Source organism: Rhinopithecus roxellana, chromosome 6 (genome assembly GCF_007565055.1).
Source record: "Rhinopithecus roxellana isolate Shanxi Qingling chromosome 6, ASM756505v1, whole genome shotgun sequence".
Taxonomy (NCBI): domain Eukaryota; kingdom Metazoa; phylum Chordata; class Mammalia; order Primates; family Cercopithecidae; genus Rhinopithecus; species Rhinopithecus roxellana.
In genome coordinates this window covers 55,010,127-55,032,860 of record NC_044554.1, presented here as the reverse complement: position 1 = coordinate 55,032,860, position 22,734 = coordinate 55,010,127, and the positions used below count along the sequence as shown (strand labels likewise).

General features: G+C 40.6%; 1 protein-coding gene, 1 non-coding gene and 1 pseudogene across 3 annotated transcripts in view; all 3 read left to right on the top strand.

The window, feature by feature from the left end:
• Positions 1–15,823, top strand: part of AKR1D1 (aldo-keto reductase family 1 member D1) — a 49,885-nt gene extending 34,062 nt beyond the window's left edge. For both annotated transcript variants that reach the window (XM_030932919.1, XM_010356314.2), the window contains exons 7-11: positions 2,316–2,438; positions 3,616–3,725; positions 4,422–4,587; positions 11,206–11,288; positions 14,487–15,823. In XM_030932919.1, coding sequence (XP_030788779.1) covers positions 2,316–2,438; positions 3,616–3,725; positions 4,422–4,587; positions 11,206–11,288; positions 14,487–14,529 — 525 coding nt within the window. In that variant the 3' untranslated portion in view covers positions 14,530–15,823. The remainder of the gene's footprint in view (positions 1–2,315; positions 2,439–3,615; positions 3,726–4,421; positions 4,588–11,205; positions 11,289–14,486) is intronic.
• A 725-nt stretch (positions 15,824–16,548) lies between these two features.
• LOC104656636 lies at positions 16,549–21,458 on the top strand (annotated as a pseudogene).
• Positions 18,259–18,362, top strand: LOC115898496. The gene has a single exon (XR_004058221.1). It is a non-coding gene; the product is annotated as a small nucleolar RNA U13 (small nucleolar RNA).
• Positions 21,459–22,734: the final 1,276 nt, after the last annotated feature.

The following is a 22,734-nucleotide window of genomic DNA, read 5'->3' as shown; positions in this document are numbered from 1 at the left end:
ATCCTCAAAATGTACACTTCAAAATGTGTAGTTTATTGTACATCAGTTATAACCCACCAAACTATATGGTAAAATGATGCAGGATAAAAAGTTCCACATCTACACATGCTCAGAAATTTTGCCACATAAAGACCCACACTGGAAATCATTAGGTCTGATTGATGTGCTAAGTAAAAGGAATAAAAATCTAACAGATGCTCCAAAAAAATGCATAAAGCAAAAGTGATCAAATTAAACTTAAAGTATGTATTATCTATGAACATATTTAAGATCAAATAACAAGATGAAAATGAACCCACAAGATGCTACAATTAAAGTTTATATATATACTATTAGCATCACAGATGTTGAGGGTAGACATAAATTCTATGTAAACATGCTAAGTTATTGTCTTTGTTAGAAAACTTCTTAAAAGTAATAAAGAGTTAAGAAGAAACAGAATAAGTGGGATAAATTGAAATAAATCAAGATGGTAGAAATAGTTCAAATATATGTGTGGTTGCAATAAACGTAGATAAAATAAACTCACCTAGACAGAGATTGACCATTTAAAAGGAGGCACCTAAGCAAAAAGACATGTGAAAGTTAAAACTCTACAGTAAAAAAAAAAAAAAACACACACACACACATACACACCAGTCAAATACCAGAAAAAGTTGGTATTACTATATTAATATCATATAACACAGACTTAAAAATTAAAAGCATTATTAGGGATAAAAAGAGTTGTACATAAAGATGAAAGATTGAATTTACCAAAAAGATATACTAATTTAAGCACATATATACCAAATAAAGTATCTTCAAAATATATAAAACAAAAAATTGACAGAATACAGAAGGACATTGGCTCATGCCTGAAATCCCAGCACTTTGGGAGGCCAAGGTAGGAGGATCGTTTGAGGCCAGGAGTTTGAAATCAACCTGGGCAATCTAGCGAGACCCCCTCATCTCCAAAAAATATTTTAAAAACAAAATTTAACCAGTGTGGTTGCACATGCTTGTAGTCCAGTTACTCAAGGGGCTAAGAAGGTAGGATTTCTTGAGCCCAGAAGTCAAGGCTGCAGTGAGCAAAGATCCCACCACAGCACTCCAGCCTGGGTGACAGAGCAAGATACTATTTCCAAAAATATATATATATATAGAAGAACATTAATGAATCAACAGTATAGTAAGAGATTTTTGACATATTCCTTTCAGTTTTTGACATATTCCTTCTGTTAATTTTGACATATTAATTTCAGTTACTAAGAAACCAAGAAGAGCTAGACCTAATTTTATATATAACATGTGTGTATGTATATTTGCATACATATATGTATGAGAGAGAGAGGAGAGACAGAGTGTTACATCCAAAAATGGGAGAATATATCTACTTCACATATACCAGAATGTTTATAAAAATTGCCAGCCAGGCTCAGTGGCTTACGCCTATAATCCCAGCACTTTGGGAGACTGAGGCAGGTGGATCACCTGAGGTCAGGAGTTCGAGACCAGCCTGACCAACGTGGTGAAACCCCCATCTCTACTAAAAATACAAAATTAGCTGGGCGTGGTGGTGCATGCCTGTAATCCCAGCTACTCAGGAGGCTTGAACCCGGGAGGTGGAAGTTGCAGTGAGCCGAGATCACACCATTGCACTCTAGCCTGGGCAACAAAAGTGAAACTCCGTCTCAAAAAATAAAAAATAAAAAAGCATCCAGGTGCTATGTCATAAAGAAAGTATCCAAAAACTTCAAGAAGTAGGATCATTTTTTTAAAATGTTTTTAATTGAGACAGGGTATCACTCTGTTGCTCAGGCTGGAGTGCAGTGACACAGTTATAATTCACTGCAGCCTCAATTTCCCCAGCTCAGGTGGATCCTTCCACTTCAGTCTCCTAAGTAACTGGGACTACAGGCATGCACCACCATGCCTAGTTAATTCTTGATTTTTATTAGAGATGAAGTCTCACTCTGTTGACCAGGCTGGTCTTGGACTCCTGACCTCGAGTGATCCTCCTGCCTCAGGCTCCCAAAGTGCTGGGATGACAGGTGTGAGCCATCGCACCCTACCTGGGATCACTGAAGTGTGCTAAAGACCTTGAGAAAATACAAGGGGAAAATATGGCATACACATATTTTCCAAACTCGATCATAGAATTCCTGCCTTTTCCCACCATCCTTCTTTTATTTTTTATTTTTTATTTTTTCGCAGGATGCTTATTAACATACCCAGGAACTTTCCCTTTTAAAGAATTCACCGTCACCCTTATAAACATTCATTCTTGCTTCTTGTGAGGCTTGTTTATTGACCTCTTGACATTTACTCTACAGGCTATGGAAGCTTGCAAAGATGCTGGCTTGGTGAAATCTCTGGGAGTGTCCAATTTTAACCGCAGGCAGCTGGAGCTCATCCTGAACAAGCCGGGACTCAAATACAAGCCGGTCAGCAACCAGGTACAGCCTAATAGCTTCCACTGGGGTGTGGGGAGTGGGGGCAGGATTTATATGACACAAAAAAGCCTCAGCTGGGAATCGGGAAGGCTCGTGACTGCTTCACCTTAGTCTCATCATGGAACCCTATGCAAGTCTTTAGACTTCTTTCTATTGGTGTCACTTAAAAAAACAGACTTGGGGCTGGGCGCAGTGACTCACTCCTGTAATCTCAGCACTTTGGGAGGCCGAGAGGAGCGATCATGAAATTGGGAGTTCAAGACCAGCCTGACCAACATGGTGAAACCCCGTCTCTACTAAAAATACAAAAATTAGCTAGGCATGGTGGCACATGCCTGTAATCCTAGCTACTCAGAGGCTGAGGCAGGAGAATTGCTTGAACCCGGGAGGCGGAGGTTGTAGCGAGCCGAGATCACACCGCTGTACTCCAGCCTGGGCGACAGAGTGAGACTCCGTCTAACAAAAAAAAAAAAAAAAAAAAAAAGAATCTAATAAAAATCAATGACAAAAACAATGAGAAAAAACAGTAAGGTTCAACAGAAAAAGGACTAAAAGAAATGAACAGAAATTCACAAAAGACAAATTGCAAGACTGGTAAACATGAAAAATGTTAAACTCACTATTAATTAGAGAAACTTAAATTGTAGTGTGATTTTTCTATTGCACATCAAATTAGCAAAGTTTTTGTCTTATTAATATTTTTAAATATAATGCCCCAATGTAGGCAAGTGATTAAATGCTAGTGAGTGCAAATTGGTTTAGCTTTACTAAAAAAACAATTTGTCAATATGTATCAAGGCCCTTTAAAAATGTTCACAGTCTTCTATTTCTAGTAATCTACCCTAATAAAAAATATCAGAATGCCTAGATAGACTGATGTGTGTTTACTATAACATTGTTTATAATAGAAAAAAGTGGAAATAAAAAATTTAAGGGAATGATTAAATAAGTTACAAGACATTCATATTATGTGAAATCTTAACAAAAGATGTTCTCAAATCCATTTTAAGGAAGCAAAATGAACAAGATACGAAGGGACAGACTAGGACACAAAATGTATACAGTATGAAGGCAATTCTATTAATAAAATGGATTTTATTGAAGAATTTTTTTAACTATAAAATTGCATTCAACAACGTGGCCTTGATTTTGTGCTCTGCTCTCCGATGCAACCACATAGGTTGAGTGCCATCCATATTTCACGCAGCCAAAACTCTTGAAATTTTGCCAACAACATGACATTGTCATTACTGCATATAGCCCTTTGGGGACCAGTAGGAATCCAATCTGGTAAGTAAAACTTTAGGAAGTATTTCCTTTGGGGTAGAGTGTGAGGCTCATGTGAAATACTGTACTTGATTGAAATGCCTTTTGGTTTGCCTGTGCCACCTCTTCAAGTCATTATCTGTATATATGAATTAGAACTTTTCATACTTTCCTCACTGAGCTGTTGTGAAATTGATTACATTATAGATATGAAATTGCCTATCAGTGCCCAATATATAGGAATGCTCAGTAAATGTTAGTTTAATTATTATTTGACGAAGGAGTTTCTATGGCCATGTTTTGCAAATTTTGAATTTTTTGATCCTATATTCAATACTGATACTTTTACTATGATGTGTTCCATAAATGTAAGTAGAAACTTTTCTACTTTAAGATGATTGCAAAAGTTGCATCTCTATTTCTTCCACTTCAGTCTTCCTGCCTTTCCCTATATGCCGGCTCTCTCTGTAAGACTCATCAAAAAATATTATTTACCCTCTGAAGGAGGCAGCTCCATAAACTTGCCTTGCTTGATCTTCCCATACTAAGAGTACCTCTCCCTTCAATGCATACTCTGCACTCAGAGAAACTGGTTACAGGTGACCTGCAGTGTCCTGGTAGGTGACTGGGTGAATGGGAAGACAGAGGAGGAAGATGGTTTATTAACCTTTGGTTCTCATTACACAAACTAATTATGATGCATGTTTTGATATTTTTAAGGGTGAATGTTTCTTCTCCACCTTTGTTAAAGGATGCGCTTCTAAACTCATTGGGGAAAAGGTACAATAAGACAGCAGCTCAAATTGTTTTGCGTTTCAACATCCAGCGAGGGGTGGTTGTCATTCCTAAAAGCTTCAATCTTGAAAGGATCAAAGAAAATTTTCAGGTAAGAGAATTGCTTTTGGAAATGTGAAAAGATGGGTATGTTTGCTGTTTTTGCTTTTATAGAATGTGTTCAGCTTAATAGGAAACTTGTAACACTCTCGTATTTTATTTTATACCAGCTCCTTGACCCGTGTAGCCCATATCTAGGTTTAATTTTCACTGAATTTGAGACAATTGCTAGTACCTCAGAGATTGTTTTTGCTACTTGTTCACTATCCAGATCCCTTATATTTTCTCTTTCCTTATCTATTTTTTGTTTCTTTTAAAAAAAAATTTTTTTTTTTTTTTTTTTTTTTTTTTTTTTTTTTAGAGACAGGGTCTTGCTATGTTGCCCAGGCTAGCCTGGAACTCCTGTCTTCAAGAGATCCTTCCACCTCGACCTCTCAAAGTTCTGGGATTACAGGCGTGAGCCACTGTACCCAGCCTCTTCTCTTATCTATTGACTCTTGACACTACCTACTCACTTCTCTACCAGCACAACAGAAATTGAGTGAATACAATTTGGAATTCATAATAGTCAACTTTCCACCTTCTTAATGGCTCTGGTAAAAATTGAGGACAAATTTGAAAATACTGATGAGGACCTTTTAGACTTCATGAATGCTAATTGCCTTTACCTCCCTCGATAAGTAATCTATGACTTACATTGTAACTTCCAGGTGAAGAAAGAACTAGACAAATGGGGTAATTGATTGATTCTGCTACTACTGAAGACTAAACTGCTAGGTAAATACAACCATAGAAAAGTGCCATATAAAATTAATTAATTACCCATTAGTTAATTTACATTTCAAAAGTAAATTGCCTGTTTAGCCCTACTCATAATTAAAGATAAATAAAAAATAGGATAGTAGTTGTCCCTTCATATCAGAAAATAATCAAAATACTTGCTAATATTTGGGGAAACAAGCACTTTCACACACTATTGTTAGAAACATTAATTTGTATGAGATATGGAAGAGTAGAAATTTTGCCAACAACATGACATTGTCATTACTGCATATAGCCCTTTGGGGACCAGTAGGAATCCAATCTGGTAAGTAAAACTTTGGTAAGTAAATTAACTTTGGTAAGTAAATAAACTTTGGTAAGTAAAAATCTGGTAAGTAAATTATTTCATGTCTATCAAAATTCAAATGCACACGTTACATGATTTATTTATATATGGAATCTACAAAAGTTAATCACATAAAAGTAGGAAGTAGAATAGTGGTTACCGGAGGCTAAGATTACTGAAGGGAGGGTGCTATGAAGAGATGTTGGTCAAAAAATGCATAATTACAGTGAGAAGGAATAAGTGTCAAGAGATCTATTGTACAAAAAGGTGTCTATAGTTGTGATGATATAGTGTATTCTTGAAAAACATAAAGGGAGTGCATCTTATGTGCTCTTACCACAAAAATGATAACTATATGAGGTAATGCATTTGTTAATTAGCTAGATTTAACCACTCCACAATTTATATGTATGTAGAAACATCATGTTGTATATGATAAAAACATACAATGTTATCTGTCAAATTAAATAAATCCAAACACACATATCCATTGACTCAGCAATTTTATCCTATAGATGTATTTGTACATATATACATGGATGCACACACACAGAGACAGATGTTTATTATAGAATTATTTGTAATTTTTTAAAAACTCAAAACAATCTTCAACAAGATTTTATAAAACAAGCAATGCATATTTGTACATTGAAATATCATACAGCGCCGGGCGCGGTGGCTCAAGCCTGTAATCCCAGCACTTTGGGAGGCCGAGACGGGTGGATCACGAGGTCAGGAGATCGAGACCATCCTGGCTAACACGGTGAAATCCCGTCTCTACTAAAAAATACTAAAAAACTAGCCAGGCGAGGTGGCGGGCGCCTGTAGTCCCAGCTACTTCGGAGGCTGAGGCAGGAGAATGGCGTAAACCCGGGAGGCGGAGCTTGCAGTGAGCTGAGATCTGGCCACTGCACTCCAGCCTGGGTGACAGAGCGAGACTCTGTCTCAAAAAAAAAAAAAAAAAAAAAAAAAAAAGAAATATCATATAGCCATTTAAAAAAAAAGTACTGACATACACAATATTAGACAATTACATCTTCAGAGCTTTTTTGCTACATGATAGAATGCAACTCAAACTTCAGCAAAGAAAAAAAGATAATTTATTGGCTCGCATAACCAGAAAGTCCATGAGTAGATCAGAAATGGCTAGACACAGGTACTCAAATGATTTACAAAAAGATTTAGTTCTCTCTCTCTCTCTCCCTCTCTCCCTGTCTCCCTCCTTTCTCTCCACCCACATGGTGACACAGACAATTCCTAACAGCTCCAGGATAATCAATTACTCATACTCAGTGAAGAGTGAAGATGATCAGAAACAAAGGCTTCTATCAGGGTCTCTATCAATCCCTGATTAGCTCTTGTAGGTCACCCTCATATTACCCACTGTGGCCACAGAGTAGGATACCCTGATTGGCCCGCAGGGCTATATGCCTATTCCTGTGCTGAAGAAGTTAATAGCTTCACTAGAAGGGGGCGGGGGGGAAGTTCATAAAAAGAAAAAAGGAGAAAAGATGCTAAATAGTTACATCAACTCCTGACAATACTTTAACATTTGCCAAAATGCCTCATGCTAAAAAGTGGTTGACACTCTTTTCCACAGTCTTAGAAAGAGATCAACTGCATGACTAATGTGTCGGTTCACTGAAGATTAAAACACATTTTGATGGACTTTTCGAGGACTGAAAATTTTGCTGTTCAAAAATTATATGAGAGTGTTACAAGTGACCTTTGCAATGGAAGGCATTTGGACTTCATGGCATCTAGCAAATCGCAATTTTGTACCAGAGAAAATGCCACTCTCCTTGAAATTTTCATAGTAACTAATTATGTTATATTCCATATGTTTCCATAGCCTTGATAATAAAAGAATGGAACTCAGAGGTCACATATTCCAAGAAAATATAAAAGGGATACAGATTTAGAAGGAAAATGAGAATGAAAATTACAGCCAATTCTCACTCTTTAGGGAATAGACTCACCCAATAGCCATGAATTTTGCTGGGTATGAAAACAAGAAGCAACAAAATAAAAAATTATGCTCTCTTAGAATGAAGGTAAAATAAACTATTAGAAATATTTTAAAAGAATGGCAAAGATCAATAAAACATAAAGAATAAAGGGAAAAATAAATATTTTGATGATAAAAGAAAAGCAAAAGACAATAAAAATTATGTAATAAAAAGTTAAGACTGGGCACAGTGGTTCACACCTGTAGTCCCAGCACTTTGGGAGGCCGAGGCAGGAAAATTGCTTGAGGCCAGGAGTTTGAGAGCAGCCTGGGCAACAAAGCAAGATCCCATTGCTTTAAAATAAAAAAAGTTAAGTTAAACCATCAGTTTAGGCCAGGCATGGTGGCTCACTCCTGTAATCCCAGCACCTTGGGAGGCTGAGGCAGGTGGATCACCTGAGGTCTGGAGTTTGAGACCAGCCTGGCCAAGATGGCAAAACCCCATCTCTACTAAAAATACAAAAATTAGCCAGGTGTGGTTGTGGGCACCTGTAACCCCAGCTACTCAGGAGGCTGAGGCAGGAGAATCACTTGAACTAGGCAGGCGGAGGTTGCAGTGAGCTGAGATCGCACCATAGCACTCCAGCCTGGATGACAAGAGCAAAACTTTGTCTCAAAACAAACAAAAAACCATGAGTTTAAAAACTACATAAAATTAAAGGTAAAAATGAAGAAAACTAATATGGAGCCAGGATATTTTAAAAGTTAAAATTTTAAAAAAACATGAAATTATACCAGGTGTGGTCCAGCTTTGTTGCCATCATCCATTGGACTCCATTCTTTGAATATGTTATCTCTGGGCTCACTTTCACTTTCTCCAACACTCTCCCTCTCATAATTCTTAGTGAATTCAACATCCACACCAGTCGTTCTCCGCCCTTACCTGACAGCTCTGTGACTTCCTCTCCCATAAGAATCTTGTCCTATATATTTCAGCCACTAATTCCCATGGCTATCCCTTGGAAATTACAATGACAACTTCCTAATAAATCCTCCATAGCCTCAATTTCAAACATCCCCCTCTCTTTCCTACACTAGCAATTGTTCCTCTCTACTGTGTAACTCCCACCAACATTTGCATATGTAGTAACCTCCTATCTTAAAAAATAAAATCCAATCTAGACTCACTTTCCTCTCCAAGTATTATCCACTTCTCTCTTTCTGTTTCAAACATCTTGAAAGAGAAGTTGTTCTCACTGCTTCTCATTCCCTTCCCCCACTATCTCTTGAGTCCATTCAAACCAAACGTCTACCCTGACCATCCCACTGGAACAGCCTTGTCAAAGTTACCAGTGACCTCCGCATTGCTAGATCCAGTAGTTCTCAGTCCTTGTCCCACTGGTCTTTCAGCCACATCTGATACAGTTAACAGTCTCTCCTTCTTCAAACATTTACTGAAATGGAAAACTGTAGGAGAAGCAGTTTGAGAGGAACTATCAGGAGCTCAGTTTTGTAATATGAGATCCTCATTCACTTAGGATAATTTGTGCCATGGGAGAAAAAAAAAGACCACCACTGAAAATCAATCCACATACAACAAGAAAAAACATGACATAGAAATAATGTAGAGAAGGTGAATTTGAAAGCTTCTATTAAGATCGAAACCAAAGTTTATGAAAGTAAGTTTACTTTTATTCTCAACACAATGTAGGTTACAATTGCATGTTTATTAACTCAGAAGAAACAGTGAATCAGTGTTCTTTTCAAAATGCTTGACAAAATTACATAACACAACATGACATCCTCTGTTTCACAGAAGTTTTGCAGAATGTTCATAAAGAGAATAATTCTCACAAAAATTTTGGAGGGCTTTATCTGAAGGAGATTCGTAACTCTAATTTTTTTTCAAGTTACACTTTTTGACATATCTATCAAAGGAGATTTTTAACTGTGCAGGATTCTTCTTTGAAAAACATCATACCTATAATTAGAACAAATCTCCAAGATCACTTTCTTTGATTTCATAAAATCCCGCATCTTTGCAAGATTTGCAACCTCACTTTGCCATTAGGTTATGCCATATATTTACTGGATAAGAGGCTGGCCCACCAAGACTTAAAGGACAGGACTAGTGTTTAGCAAAAAAGAAGTCTGGGTAAGGATTCATTTTATAGGCGATTCATTCATTTTTATATTGTGTGAATTTTTTATTCCTTATATAATCTCATAAACACCAATAATTGGATAATAAATCATAAAAGAAAATGGTTCCCTGAAAAGAGTACTTGGAAAGAATCCATGGAGGGAAAATTAAATAAATCATGTTCCATCTACACAATGAATACCGTGGCTAAAAGAATAAAGTCAGGTTGCATATTGTGATAGAACTATCACTGGGGTCACTAAGATATTATGTGAACAAAGGAAAGTTGCAGAATCACAAAGGTATGGTCTAATTACTGCATTTTCCTCTTAATGTGTGTAGTATTTGGGAGGAATATCTGGGAAGGGAAATAAGAATGGGGTGATGAGTGACAAGATTTTCATTATTTATTCTGTATAGGTCTATGTATTTCTACAGTGTTTCATTTCTTTGCAAAGAGCATGTATTTATGTACTACTTATATAATTAAAATCTATTAATCATTAAATATATTAAAATAAAAGTTAAAGGATAGAAAGATAAAATAATAAAGAGAAGATAGGTTATATACAGATAACCCAAATGTTAAAAATAAAAGGAAGTGAAAATAAAATATATAAATGTTCATAAGGGACAATTATAAAACCAGAATACAAATAAAGTGTAAAAGCTAAGAAAAATAAAACAATGAAAATATAATTAGAATAAAAAGGTAAAGAGACATCAAAGATGTTGAGAGAAAGGATTTCAACATAGTGAATTAAAAGTTAAAAACAAAGCAAATTAAAAGTTTTTTTTAAAAAGCAAATTTAGGCCGGGTGTAGTGAGGCTCATGCCTGTAATTCCAGCACTTTGGGAGGCCGAGGTGGGAGGATCGCTTGAATTCAGGCATTTGAGACCAGCCTGGGCAGCATGGTGAAACCTCATCTCTACAAAAAATGCAAAAATTAGCCAGAGGTAGTGAAACGTGTCTGTAGTCCCAGCTACTTGGGAAACTGAGGCATGAGAATAGCTTGAACCCAGGAGGCGGAGGTTGCAGTGAGCCAAGATGGTGCCACAGCACTCCAGCCTGGGTGACAGAGTGAGACCCTGTCTCAAAAAAAAAAAAAAAGCATATTTAGAGACTCAGAATTTTTTAAGTGTAAGACAGTAGTTCAGAATCAAAAGCCCAACATTTCATACAGAAATAAGAGTTGTTCACATTTGAAATTTTAGGGGATTTCATTAACATTTGTGGTTTCAGAGCATTTGGAATTTCTTGTACGATGTCCCCAGAAAGACTGTCTCAAAAACAAAGGGCAGATCAGAGTATCCAGCTCCACCTCAGTGGGTAGCCCCCCCAACACCAGCCTGACTCCTCTTAGACATTTGCAGAGATATTCATACATCTTTCAAAGGCTCCCACTTGTGGTCCCACTTTCTAATCCCAAGCTTGACCTTCAAAAATATTCTATTATTTCTGTTATTTCAGATCTTTGACTTTTCTCTCACTGAAGAAGAAATGAAGGACATTGAAGCCTTGAATAAAAATGTCCGCTTTGTGCCATTGCTCATGTAAGTTCTGGGGGTCATTAATGGGTACTGGCCAGTGGTATTGAATGGTATGTGTCAAGCAACAAGGCTTATATGAACCCTGACCTATGTCCATAGCACCAGGGCAAAGCATGGTGGGCCGCATATTCCGAATGTTAACATGCCTGAGGGAAATACATCCACTACAGGGCCTTCCACAAGCCTACACTCTCACTGAAAAGGAAAGTCCTAGCATCTGTGACATTCCGTGACTTAGGTAAAGGCATGCAGACTAAGGAGCCTGAGGAGAATTAATTTATCATGTACATATGCTAAAACAACAGCAGCACAAATGTCGAAACAACTTATTTATTTATTCCTAAAAATCAAAGTGATGCACAAATTAGGGCAAAATTATAAAAAAAAAAAAAAATTCTGAGAGGCATGATAATGTTGCAGAAAGAGCACTAGATTGAAAAACAAGAACTTAGACTTTTAGATAAATACTTTCTTGCCGATAAGATTTTAGTTTCTAGCTCTACCTATTAGCTGACTTCCCACAAGCAAAACTCGGTATACTCCTTCAAAATGACAAGTTCGGCCACTGAAGTAGCTCTTTATTCTCTAAATATTACAGGCCCTTTAAAAAAAATAGTTTGGGCCAGGTGTGGTGGCTCACGCCTGTAATCCCAACACTTCGGGAGGCCGAGGTGGGTGGATTGCCTGAGGTTGGGAGCTAGAGACCACCCTGGCCAACACGGAGAAACCCCGTCTCTGCTAAAAATACAAAAATTAGCTGGGTGTGGTGGCACATGCCTGTAATCCCAGCTACACAGGAGGCTGAGGCAGGAGAATCGCTTGAACCCAGGAGGCAGGGGTTGCAGTGAGCCGAGATCATGCCATTGCATTCCAGCCTGGGCAACAAGAGCAAAACTCTATCTCAAAAAGAAAAAAAAGAATATAGTTTCTATATATGTGTGTATAGATATACACACACATATACATATATATACTCATATACACACACATGCATTTTTTTCTTCTTAATCATTTTCTATTAATCTTTCAGTTCTTCAAATCACCTGAATAGTCATCTTCGTCTTGAATCTTTAAGTGAGCATTCAGAAAATGCTAAGATGATTCATATAGTTTAGACACTTACTTTATTGATCCCACTGTTTTTCATGGGCCAGAAAGTACACTGACTGGATTAATATTGAATTTCTGAATTAATAAAACAGCTTCCTAATGGAAATTTTTCTGGGGGAAAATTGTTTGACATCAAAAGGCACCACCACCCAGCCTCAAGAACAAAAGAGTAAACATAAACACATAAATAACACTTTCCCAGAACCAACAGTTATAGGTTAATTAATAGCTCTTGAAGATAAACGATTTCTACTGAATTGATATTATGTCATTAAGTTTAGAAGAGAAGCCAGGTGCAGTGTCTCACACCTGTAATTCCAGCACTCTGGGAGGCTAAGATAGGGGAATCACTTGAGGCCCAGAGTTCAACACCAGCCTGGACAACATAGCAAGACCCCATCTCTACAAAAAATTTAAAAATAAGCCATCGTGGTGGCAAGCAGCTGTAGTACTAGCTACTCAGGAGGCTGAGGTGGGAGGATCACTTGAACCCAAGACTTTGAGTGAGCTATGACTACACTCCATCCTGGTAGACAGAGTGACGCACTGTCTCAAAAAAATACAAAAAACAAACAAACAAAACCAGTATAATAAATCCACCAATGTACTAATTGTTTTACAGACAGTTGGTGACATTATTCATCTTGACATTTGACATATTTAAAAGTCATTATAGCAACTTAGGGGAAAAAATAACTCTTACCAGGAAATAACTAGAAAAATCAGCAAGGTGAAACAAGAATTTGACCCCATTAATCACAAATACTGTATCATTTAGAGATACTGGACCATGATGTTTTTCAGCTTTTATCAAGTTGATTTTTAACATTTGAAAATCTTAATATTTTCCATTTTAATTTACAGTACCTACAGAAAACTAAATCAGGAACACACACATTCCAGACATTTCACAGACCATTTCATCATTGTTATTTAAGAGCTAAATTCACTGCCATCATCATTGTCATAATCATCAAGGAAACTTATTTTGCTGCTCATCACCTTTCTAGATCTCAAACTCTCAACAGGCAGGAGGTCTAGTGAGAGGGGCAAGTAAAAATGCTAATGAGACTGGGTGTGGTGGCTTATACCTGTAGTCCCAGCACTTTGGGAGGCCGAGACAGGGGGACTGCTTCAGCCCAGGAGTTCAGCTTGGGCAACCGTGGTGGCACATACCTATAATCCCAGCTACTTGGGAGGCTGAGGCAGGAGGCTTGCTTGGGAGCCCAGAAGTTTGAGGTTGCAATGAGCTATGATCATGCCACTGCACTCTGACCTGAGTGACAGAGCGAGATTCCATCTGTAAAAAAAAAAAAAAAAAAAAAAAAAAAAAAGGCCGGGCGCGGTGGCTCAAGCCTGTAATCCCAGCACTTTGGGAGGCCAATACAGGTGAATCACGAGGTCAGGAGATCGAGACCATCCTGGCTAGCACGGTGAAACCCCGTCTCTACTAAAAAAAATACAAAAATACTAGCTGGGCGATGTGGCGGGCGCCTGTAGTCCCAGCTACTTGGGAGGCTGAGGCAGGAGAATGGCGTAAACCCAGGAGGCGGAGCTTGCAGTGAGCTGAGATCCAGCCACTGCACTCCAGCCTGGGCGACAGAGCGAGACTCCGTCTCAAAAAAAAAATAGAAATACATATTCTAAAAAAAAAAAAAAGAAAAAATTGCTCATCAGCAGAGGGTGACATGACACTGGTAATAAGAGTTTTGAAGAGAAATGCTCATGTAGTGGATTGGAGAAGGAGGCAGCCAGCGTCAAGGGAACAGAAAGGGGGAAGGAGTAGGGAAGAGGTGTGCACACATGACGTGCCTAAGACATGACTCACCTCTGGGGATTGTGTTCTGAGTAAAATGCTGATAAGGTGGCCACTAACCTTCCCTCAACACACTCACATTCAGGAGGCTGTCCAGAGCTTCAGGAAAAGGTGCTGGCTTGAGGGAAAACAAAAGAGGAGAGCAGGTAAGAAACAGCAAAGGAATGAATAGGAGAGAGGGGTAGTGTCAGTGAAATTCTCAAAGGATGCTAGTGAAACATACAGCTGTGCAATTTTTGAGTGAACTTTTTTCTGTGGGGGAATTGTTTTGGCAGGTGGCGCGATCATCCTGAATACCCGTTTCATGATGAATACTGACTGCAGGGAGTTCCTGAACAGATTTTTCACTCCCATGAGTGCCAAGACGGTGCCATGGGTAGTCCCCTGGATGTGAAAATGAAAAGGGTTTTACCATCCTGAGAAGAAATAATGATGGAAACATGTTTGATGTTTGTGTAGTGTAAGTGACTTTGACTGAGTCACATTGAAGTAAAAATATTAAAATCTGTTGAAATAACTCTTAGGAAATTATCAACTAATTTTTTCAGATCAATATCTTGTACGTTCCAGACAGAAAAAAATTAGACTTCGGAACAGACATCAAAGGCAACATATGACAACAAGAAGCTCATGAATCTGGGTAGTAGCGTTGGCAATCTGAGTTCTTTAAGGGTTAACAGGACAACAAAGTGCATGTGGCAGTGTGCTGGCAGTGGCCTTGAGGCTTTGGACCATTGGTTATAAAACGGACACAGCCAAGATAAAATCTACACATGCATTATTAACAAGGAAGTGATTTGCTGCACCTTGAGTTGAGAGGGCTACATGTAGAAAAGTCTTAAAATAGAGCTAACCACCACAGTGGTCAACAAAGCCATCATGATGTTGTTGTTTGTTTCCATCCAATGTATGTTTGTTTAGTTTTTATCCAACTTGAAGAATGAAAACTTAACTGGATCTCTCTTGCATCCTTAAAGGGCCTGAGTCTCAACATGGCTGCTGATCCATACTCACACATCTTACCATCAATCTTGCCTACATTGATTATAGAACCACTACTATGTGAAAAGGGTTGAAACAACCAACATACACAAATAAAACCCTGCCTTGTAAAATAGTTCTGAGATGCTATTTTAAAAGAGGGATTTAAAAAGGAAACTTTGGGAGATATATTGAAATAAGGTGCTTTATAACATTATTGTATTTAAGACTTTAACAGTGTTACTTGGATAGCTTATATGAATTTTGAGAAAGTAGCAAGTTCAAAAGAACTCTGGTAATTTTACTGTATGTACAATTTAAAGAGTGAATAAGATTATTGGAATTCAGCCATAGAGATATATCTATTTTCAGTTCAACTACAGAAATATATTTTATTCATTCACATTAGGTCACTGTCATAGGATGAGAGAGTTCTTCAAAAATTATGTTTTCCCAAGATCAGTTGCTTATAGATAATGTTCAATGACCTCAAGAGATATATTTCTGAGAAATTATCATTTTTAAAAATTTGGTCTATATTGATTGTTTTCACTGATTCCAATATTATTGCTTACAATGGTGACCTCTGGAAAATATTTTGTTCACAAGAAATAATAAAGTATAATGATTTGTTGCATCACATGAATCTCCATTCTGTTTCTAAGGTTGGGGCAGGGGAAGAATCATCTGAAGCCAGTTAAATTAAAAGGCCTTTGATTTAATTCCTGCTGTACATTTAGCATTGGAAAGAGAGGAAAGAAAAGGGGGTGCCACCAGGCATGGTGACTCATGCCTATAATCCCAGCAATTTGAGAGGCCAAGGCAGGTGGATGGCATGAGCCCAGGAGTTCAAGACCAGCCTGGAACAACATGGTGAAACCCCATCTCTACCAAAAAAAAAAAAAAAAAAAAAAAAATTAGCCAGGAATGGTGGCACACACCTGTAGTCCCAGCTATTCAGGAGGCTGATGTGGGAGGATCACTTGGGTTGGGGGGGCAGAGGTTGCAGTGAGCCAAGATTGTGCCACTGCACTCGAGCCTGGGTGACAGAGTTAGATTCTGTCTCAAAAAAAAAGGAAAGAAGGAAGGAAGGAAGGAAGGAAGGAAGGAAGGAAGGAAGGAAGGAAGGAAGGAAGGAAGGAAGGGAGGGGAAAAGGAAGGAAGGAAAAGAAGGAAGGAGGGAAGGAAGGAAGGAAGAAAGGAAGGAAGGAAGGAAGGAAGGAAGGAAGGAAGGAAGGGAAGGAAGGAAGGAGAGAAAAAAAGGGGGTACCATTATGAAAGAGCAGAAACTTGAGTCCTGGTCCCTGTTGTCAAAGCCCTTCAAAATACTTTAAGGGTATTAGTGTAGAGGTGAGAATGGAAACAACACCTATCAAAGCATTTTTTAAAGACAGGCATTGGAAAAGAGTCCCATCATTTATCAGCGAAAAGGTATTTCTAAAAATTGGAGGAGAGGAATCCTCTCTTAGTCATAACAGAGATGGAGGAAAAAAGATCTCGAGACAGAAAGTAGGAAGCTCAGGAAAGAACAACAGCCTGATGGAAGCTTCTGCATGTTCCTTCTCCCTCCACTGTCACCCCTCTCAAGCTTCCCATCTGTTATGGGTTGAACTGTGTCCTCTCAAAATTCATATGTTAAAGCCCAGCCCCCAGTACCTCAGAATGTGATCTTATATAAAAATAGGGCCAGATGTGGTGACTCATGCCTGTAATCTTCAGCTATTTGAGAGGCTAAGGTGGAAGGATCACTTGAGGCCAGGAGTTTGAGACCACCCTGGTCAACAGAGGGAGACCTTATGTCTACAAAAATTTAAAAATTAGCTGGATATGGTTGTGCACACATGGCTGGTTGTGCAGACACAGCACCCAGCTACTTGGGCGGCTGAGGCAGGAGGACTGTGTGAGCCCAGGAGTTTGAGGCTGAAGTGAGCTATGATCATGCCACTATACTCTAGCTTGGATAACAAAGCAAGACCTCATCTCTTAAAAATAAATAAAATAGGGTCATTGCATATGTAATTAATTAAGATGAGATCATACTGGGGTAGGGTGGAGTAAGGTGAACCCTAAACCAATAAGACTGTGTCCTCATAAAAAAGGAAATTTGGACACAGACAACACACAGGGTGAATGTCATGTGAAGATGAAAACAGAGATCAGGGTGATACTTCTACAAGGTAAGAAATGACAAAGATTGCCAACAACTACAAGAAACTAGGCAAAAGGCATGGAACAGATTTCACTTCAGCCCTCAGAGGGAATCAACATTGCCAACACCTTGATCTCAGATGTCTAGCCTTCAGGACTGTGAAACGCTACAGTTTTGTTCTTTAAGCCACCCAGTTTCTGGTACTTAGTTACGGCAGCTTTACAAACGAACACACCATCCCTCAGTAAAGATTTCCTGTCTCTCCAGTTAACATCAGCTGTAAAAATGTCCTTGCCAAATCAATGCTTCGCTGAGTCCAAGTATTGACAACCAATAATCTTGATCTTTTGGGGACTTTTGCAACCCCAAAGAGATGTTTGTTAACCCAAATCAATTTTTCTTATCAATGGCCTCTGATCAGCTATGTAGAAAGATCCATCAATAGTGATGCAACCTGCCTGAAAAAGGAGAGGAGACCCATGGCATGCCATGCTCACTGGTCCACAGAAACATAGCAGGCTGGAGCGGCAAAGACATCCTGCCCCAGTACACAGAATGTTTCTGGATCTGCAGTGTTTCTGGATAAGAATGTTTCTTGGCCGGGTGCGATGGCTCACGCCTTTAATCCCAGCACTTTGGGAGGCCGAAGCTGGTGGATCATGTGAGGTCAGGAGTTCAAGACCAGCCTGACCAACATGATGAAACCCTGTCTCTACTAAGTACAAAAAAAAAAAAAAATTAGCCGGGCATGGTGGCACATCCCTGTAATCCCAGTTACTTGGGAGGCTGAGGCAGAAGAATCACTTGGACCTGGGAGTTTGCAGTGAGCCAAGATTGTGCCACTGCACTCCAGCCTGGGCAACACAGTGAAACTCCTTCTCAAAAAAAAAAAAAAAAAAAAAAAGGAACGTTTCTTGATCTTTTTGTAGTTCATGAGCGTGATGACTAAGTGTTTATGTGCATGTGTGAGATGTGCCACCCTTAAACCTTGTTATAACATCAGCACATTACCCATACGACATGAAAAAAATGTTTCTTATCCCTGACAGTTCTCCAGTTCTCCAAGAGGGCTTCCCTCAGGCACTGTCATTCCTTTCACAGTAATGACACAGCACCAGGAGAGGCCATTAGAGGGGCATAGGCAATGATCCCATGTCTTCAGCCTTCAACACTCTGAGGTGTGTGCATTCCAAGGTCACAGTCATAGGGACTGACAAAGACGAACAAACTCATATTTCCAAGATTTGGTATTTCTCAGAACTCTCAAAATGTCAGGCTTCTGCTGATAACTTCAACGTCTGCTTCTTCAATCAGAATCCTCCCTGAATCCGAATAGTAATCTTAATGTTTCTGTCTCTACACATGAAATCCCCAAATTCTCACTTTAGCTTCTTCCACCCTAGTCTCTGCCTCCCACTCATGAGAAACAGGATGACAGGGTGATGCCCAACTAATAGGCTTACTCTCTCATCCAAGGGGCATTTTGGTAAAAGACTTTTCTGGTGGGTCATATCTCCTCTGGCAGGAGCTATCCCCCTGACTTCCCTGTTAGGATTCTTCAGGATCTCGGCTTGAGCTCAGGCTACCCTCCCTGGATGTACTAACTGCCTTGGGGCAAAATTCTCCTTTTGCACGTCAAGTGCTTGCCTGATTCAGCTCAAAGCAGATCAGACTTTCTTAATAAGGCCACATTCTCTTCTCTCTTTGCCTTCTGCACTCCAAGCTTGAACCAAAACTTGGTTCCTTTATGAAGGACTTCACTGAAGGCCACAGGAAGCATCTAGCACAATCTTCTAACCCAGCACCAAAGCCTGAGCCTTGGCAGACACATGGTCCAAGTTCCAAAATGTAAGTTACACTTTAAGTGAATCTGGTGAATGGGCTGGAGCCTTGGTATGGTGGGGAGTGCGGGGGTTTGCTGGGGAGGAGAGGAAGGGACGGGGGTGTTGGGGGAAGCCCTCCTATCCGCCTTTTTTTAACAGTTACTCCTCTTCCTTTTTCTCTCTGGCTTCTCATTACTCCAACTAGCAGAGACCAGCCCGGGATGAAGACTGGGCAGTAGCCTGGGAGGAACCGGGCTTCGGTAACCAAACGGGTGCCAGGCGGCCCGGGAAGCGGGGAGGTCCCAGCCTGCGGCCAGGAAGCTCAAGGGGCCGAGCTCTGTGGCAGCTCCATGGGGCCCTGGCGGAGGCAAGGGCACAGCGTGGCTGGCTGCATATGTGAACAAGGTGCGCGGCGGGGCCACGGTCATCGCGGAGCCTGAGCACATCAAGGAGCGCATCGGACTTCAAGGGTTGAAGTGCAAGGCGGCAGCTTTTGATTTCGGGGGCAACCAACTGGGACTCGATGGGTGGAAAAGAAGTGCCTAAACAGCAAGCTGCTTACCGCAATCTCGGTCAGAATTTGTAGGGGCCCCATAGATGTGGGTGCCTGGCGGGGTCCTGGCGCCGACAGCACTCTCGGGTTTGTGTGCTGCGCACAGTATCCTCATCACCACACAATGGAAGCTGCGGAGCTGGGGTCAAAATGAGAAGGGGCAGCTGGGACCTGCGACACCAAGAGAATGGAAGCCCCCAGACTCGCTGAGGGTCTCTGCCAGGAAGTGAGTGTGTAGGCGGCCTGTGGGCGGAACTTCACCTTGGCCTTGCCAGAAACGGGCTCTGCGTTTGCGTTTGGGGAGAACAAGATGGGGCAACTGAGCCTCAGCAACCACACAGGAGCATCCCCAGCCCCGCACAGATCATGGACGACGGGCAGCCCATTACTAGAATGGCCAGTGGAAATGAATTCTGTATAATGGGCGGCAAAGGAAACCTCTATTCCTTCGTGTGCCCTCAATATGCTCAGCTGGGACCCAGGCACAGTGATTAGTGTAAGGCTGCGAGCTGGTGCCGGTGCCACGATGAGTGGCCCACCTTCACTGAGAATGAAAGATGGGCAGATTCTGCCTGTACCAAAGGTGGTTTTGAGACCCCCAGAACAGGGCAGGGACCCCTCCCCATTTTCCTTACATGCTGTGCTGACTGAAGCTACATTCAACCTTGCGGCCACGCAACCACAAACGTTTCCTTTCACAAAAATAGACCAATCAAATCTGAGACAGAGTACTCTGAGCACAAGCATCTTGGCTAACAGTGGGCACTTTGCAAAAGATGTTCCCCAATGCACTCGCCCAGTAATGTCCTAGCCTGTCCTAACCTGGCTTTTGCTTTATTTCAGTAGTAAAAATCACACCCCTGGGTAGAGATTCAAGATGCTAATGAGACATGCATCACATGAAGAAGCATGTCCAGAGACTGCCTAGGTACAACTGCCAGACTACCCCAAACATGCAATGATGTCACATGGAGGAGCTCCAAAGCAAATGAAACCCCAAACTAACCTGCTGCCAGGGAGCTAGCTGCAGGTCTCTTCCTGTTGCTACCTCCCCTTCTGCTCAGGCTGAGAGCTCCAATAAACTGCCTCGCTCAAGTCCATCTCAGATTCTTGGTCTATTTCTATTTACTAAGGGTCAAGAACCCACCAGCCAGTAACAGTTGTGCAAGTCGCGGCCTGTGATGCTAACCACACATTGATTCTGGACTCCAAGAAATGAGTCTTCTCCTGGGGCTTTGGTTGCTATGGTTGGCTGGGCCACTGAGAGCAGAAGGATGAGATGGTCCCCGCTTGGTGAAGTTGGAGTTTGACTTTCTTGGGTGTGGGGCATCCCAGATCCATGTTGGTTTCACCTGCTCCTTTGCTGTCTGTGAAGTTGGTAGTCTCTTTTTCTGGGGAGCCCAATATCTCCTATGAATCTTCCAAGTACCTGAAAGCAGTGCAAGACCTCTGTGGCTGCAGATTCCGGAGCCTGGCTTGTGGGAAGAGCCGCATCTTTGTAGCCACCAATGGGAGCACCATCAGCTGGGGGCTGTAACCAACCTTTAGGTAATTGGGATACAGGGAGCATGAGCCCAAGTCTTCCACTGCAGCCCAAGAGGTGAAGACTCTGGATGGCATCTTTTCAAAGCAGGTCTCCAATGGCTACTCACACTCCTTCGTGATAGTGCGAGATGAAATTGAGACCAGGAAAGAGAAGATCAAGAAACTGCTAGAGCTGGGCATGGTGGCTCACCTGTAATCCCAACACTTTGGAAGACCGAGGTGGGCGGATCATCTGAGGTCAGGAGTTCGAGACCAACCTGGCTAACATGGTGAAATCCCGTTTCTACTAAAAATACAAAAAAATAGCCAGGCATGGTGGTGCATGCCTATAATCCGAGCTAATTGGGAGACTGAGGCAGGAGAATCGCTTGAACCCAGGAGGTGGAGGTTGCAATGAACCGAGATCATGCCATTGCACTCCAGTTTGGGAACAAGAGTGAAACTCCATCTCAAAAAAAAAAAAAAAAGAAAAGAAAAAGAAAAAGAAAGCACTGCTAGAATACAACCCCTGAACCCTTTGATGTTCCTGGGGACTCCTGCAACTCCACACATCTCCCAGAAGCTATCATTTCCTGTGCACTGGGAGGGGAAGTCAGACAAGGAATTTTAAAAAGCAAAAGTTAGCCAAAGGTGCATTTTTGTTAGACTTCCTAGGGTTCCATTTTTACAAGGGATCTAATGTTAATTATCCTTGTCTGCATACTTTTAAAAGTCTGTTTTTTTCTCTTCATGTTTAAAATATTTGCTCATATTTGGAAAAAGTATGAGTTGTTATAAAATAGTGGTAAAGACATCCAGATTCCCATTCCACTTCACCCAAATTAACTCAGTCCATTCTAATTTTTGAGGAGTGTTCACTTGTTATGCCCCACTTCCACATAGCGATTTTTCCATCAGAATGTTATTAGTTCCTAGTAACAGAAATGCAATTCAGACTACTTTAAGCAGAAATAGTGAATTCAATTTATCACAGAACTGGAAACAAAGAAGTGCAGGGGTAAAGTGGCTGTAAGTAGCTAGAACTCAGGCTCAAACCGTGTGTTTACAACTTGTGGCTGTTTTTACCCCGCTTGGACTAGCCGTCTCCAGATAGCAGGCATGATAGCTCTCAGAAACACTCTCCTTCAACCAGATTAGGAACCTAGAAGAGAGTAAGAGTCTTTGGGAATAGCTCTGTCAAGGAAGTAATCCTGGGAAGAACTCTGATTGGCCAGCATGCATCATGCTGGAACCAATGGTGATGGCCTGGTGCAGACTGAATAGAAAGGCCTGAGACATAAACTCATCCCTGTGCAGAGAAGAAGAAAGAGAGGGATGAGGGAGACAGCAGGAGGGGGAAGGAAAGGCAAGAGGGTAGGAGCGGGTGGAACGAGAGGAGCACTGAGGAGAAAGGAATCATAAGGAACTACAATCTTGCCTGAATCACCAGAAATAGGTTACCCCAAGAAGCAGACAAAATATGAGATGTCTGC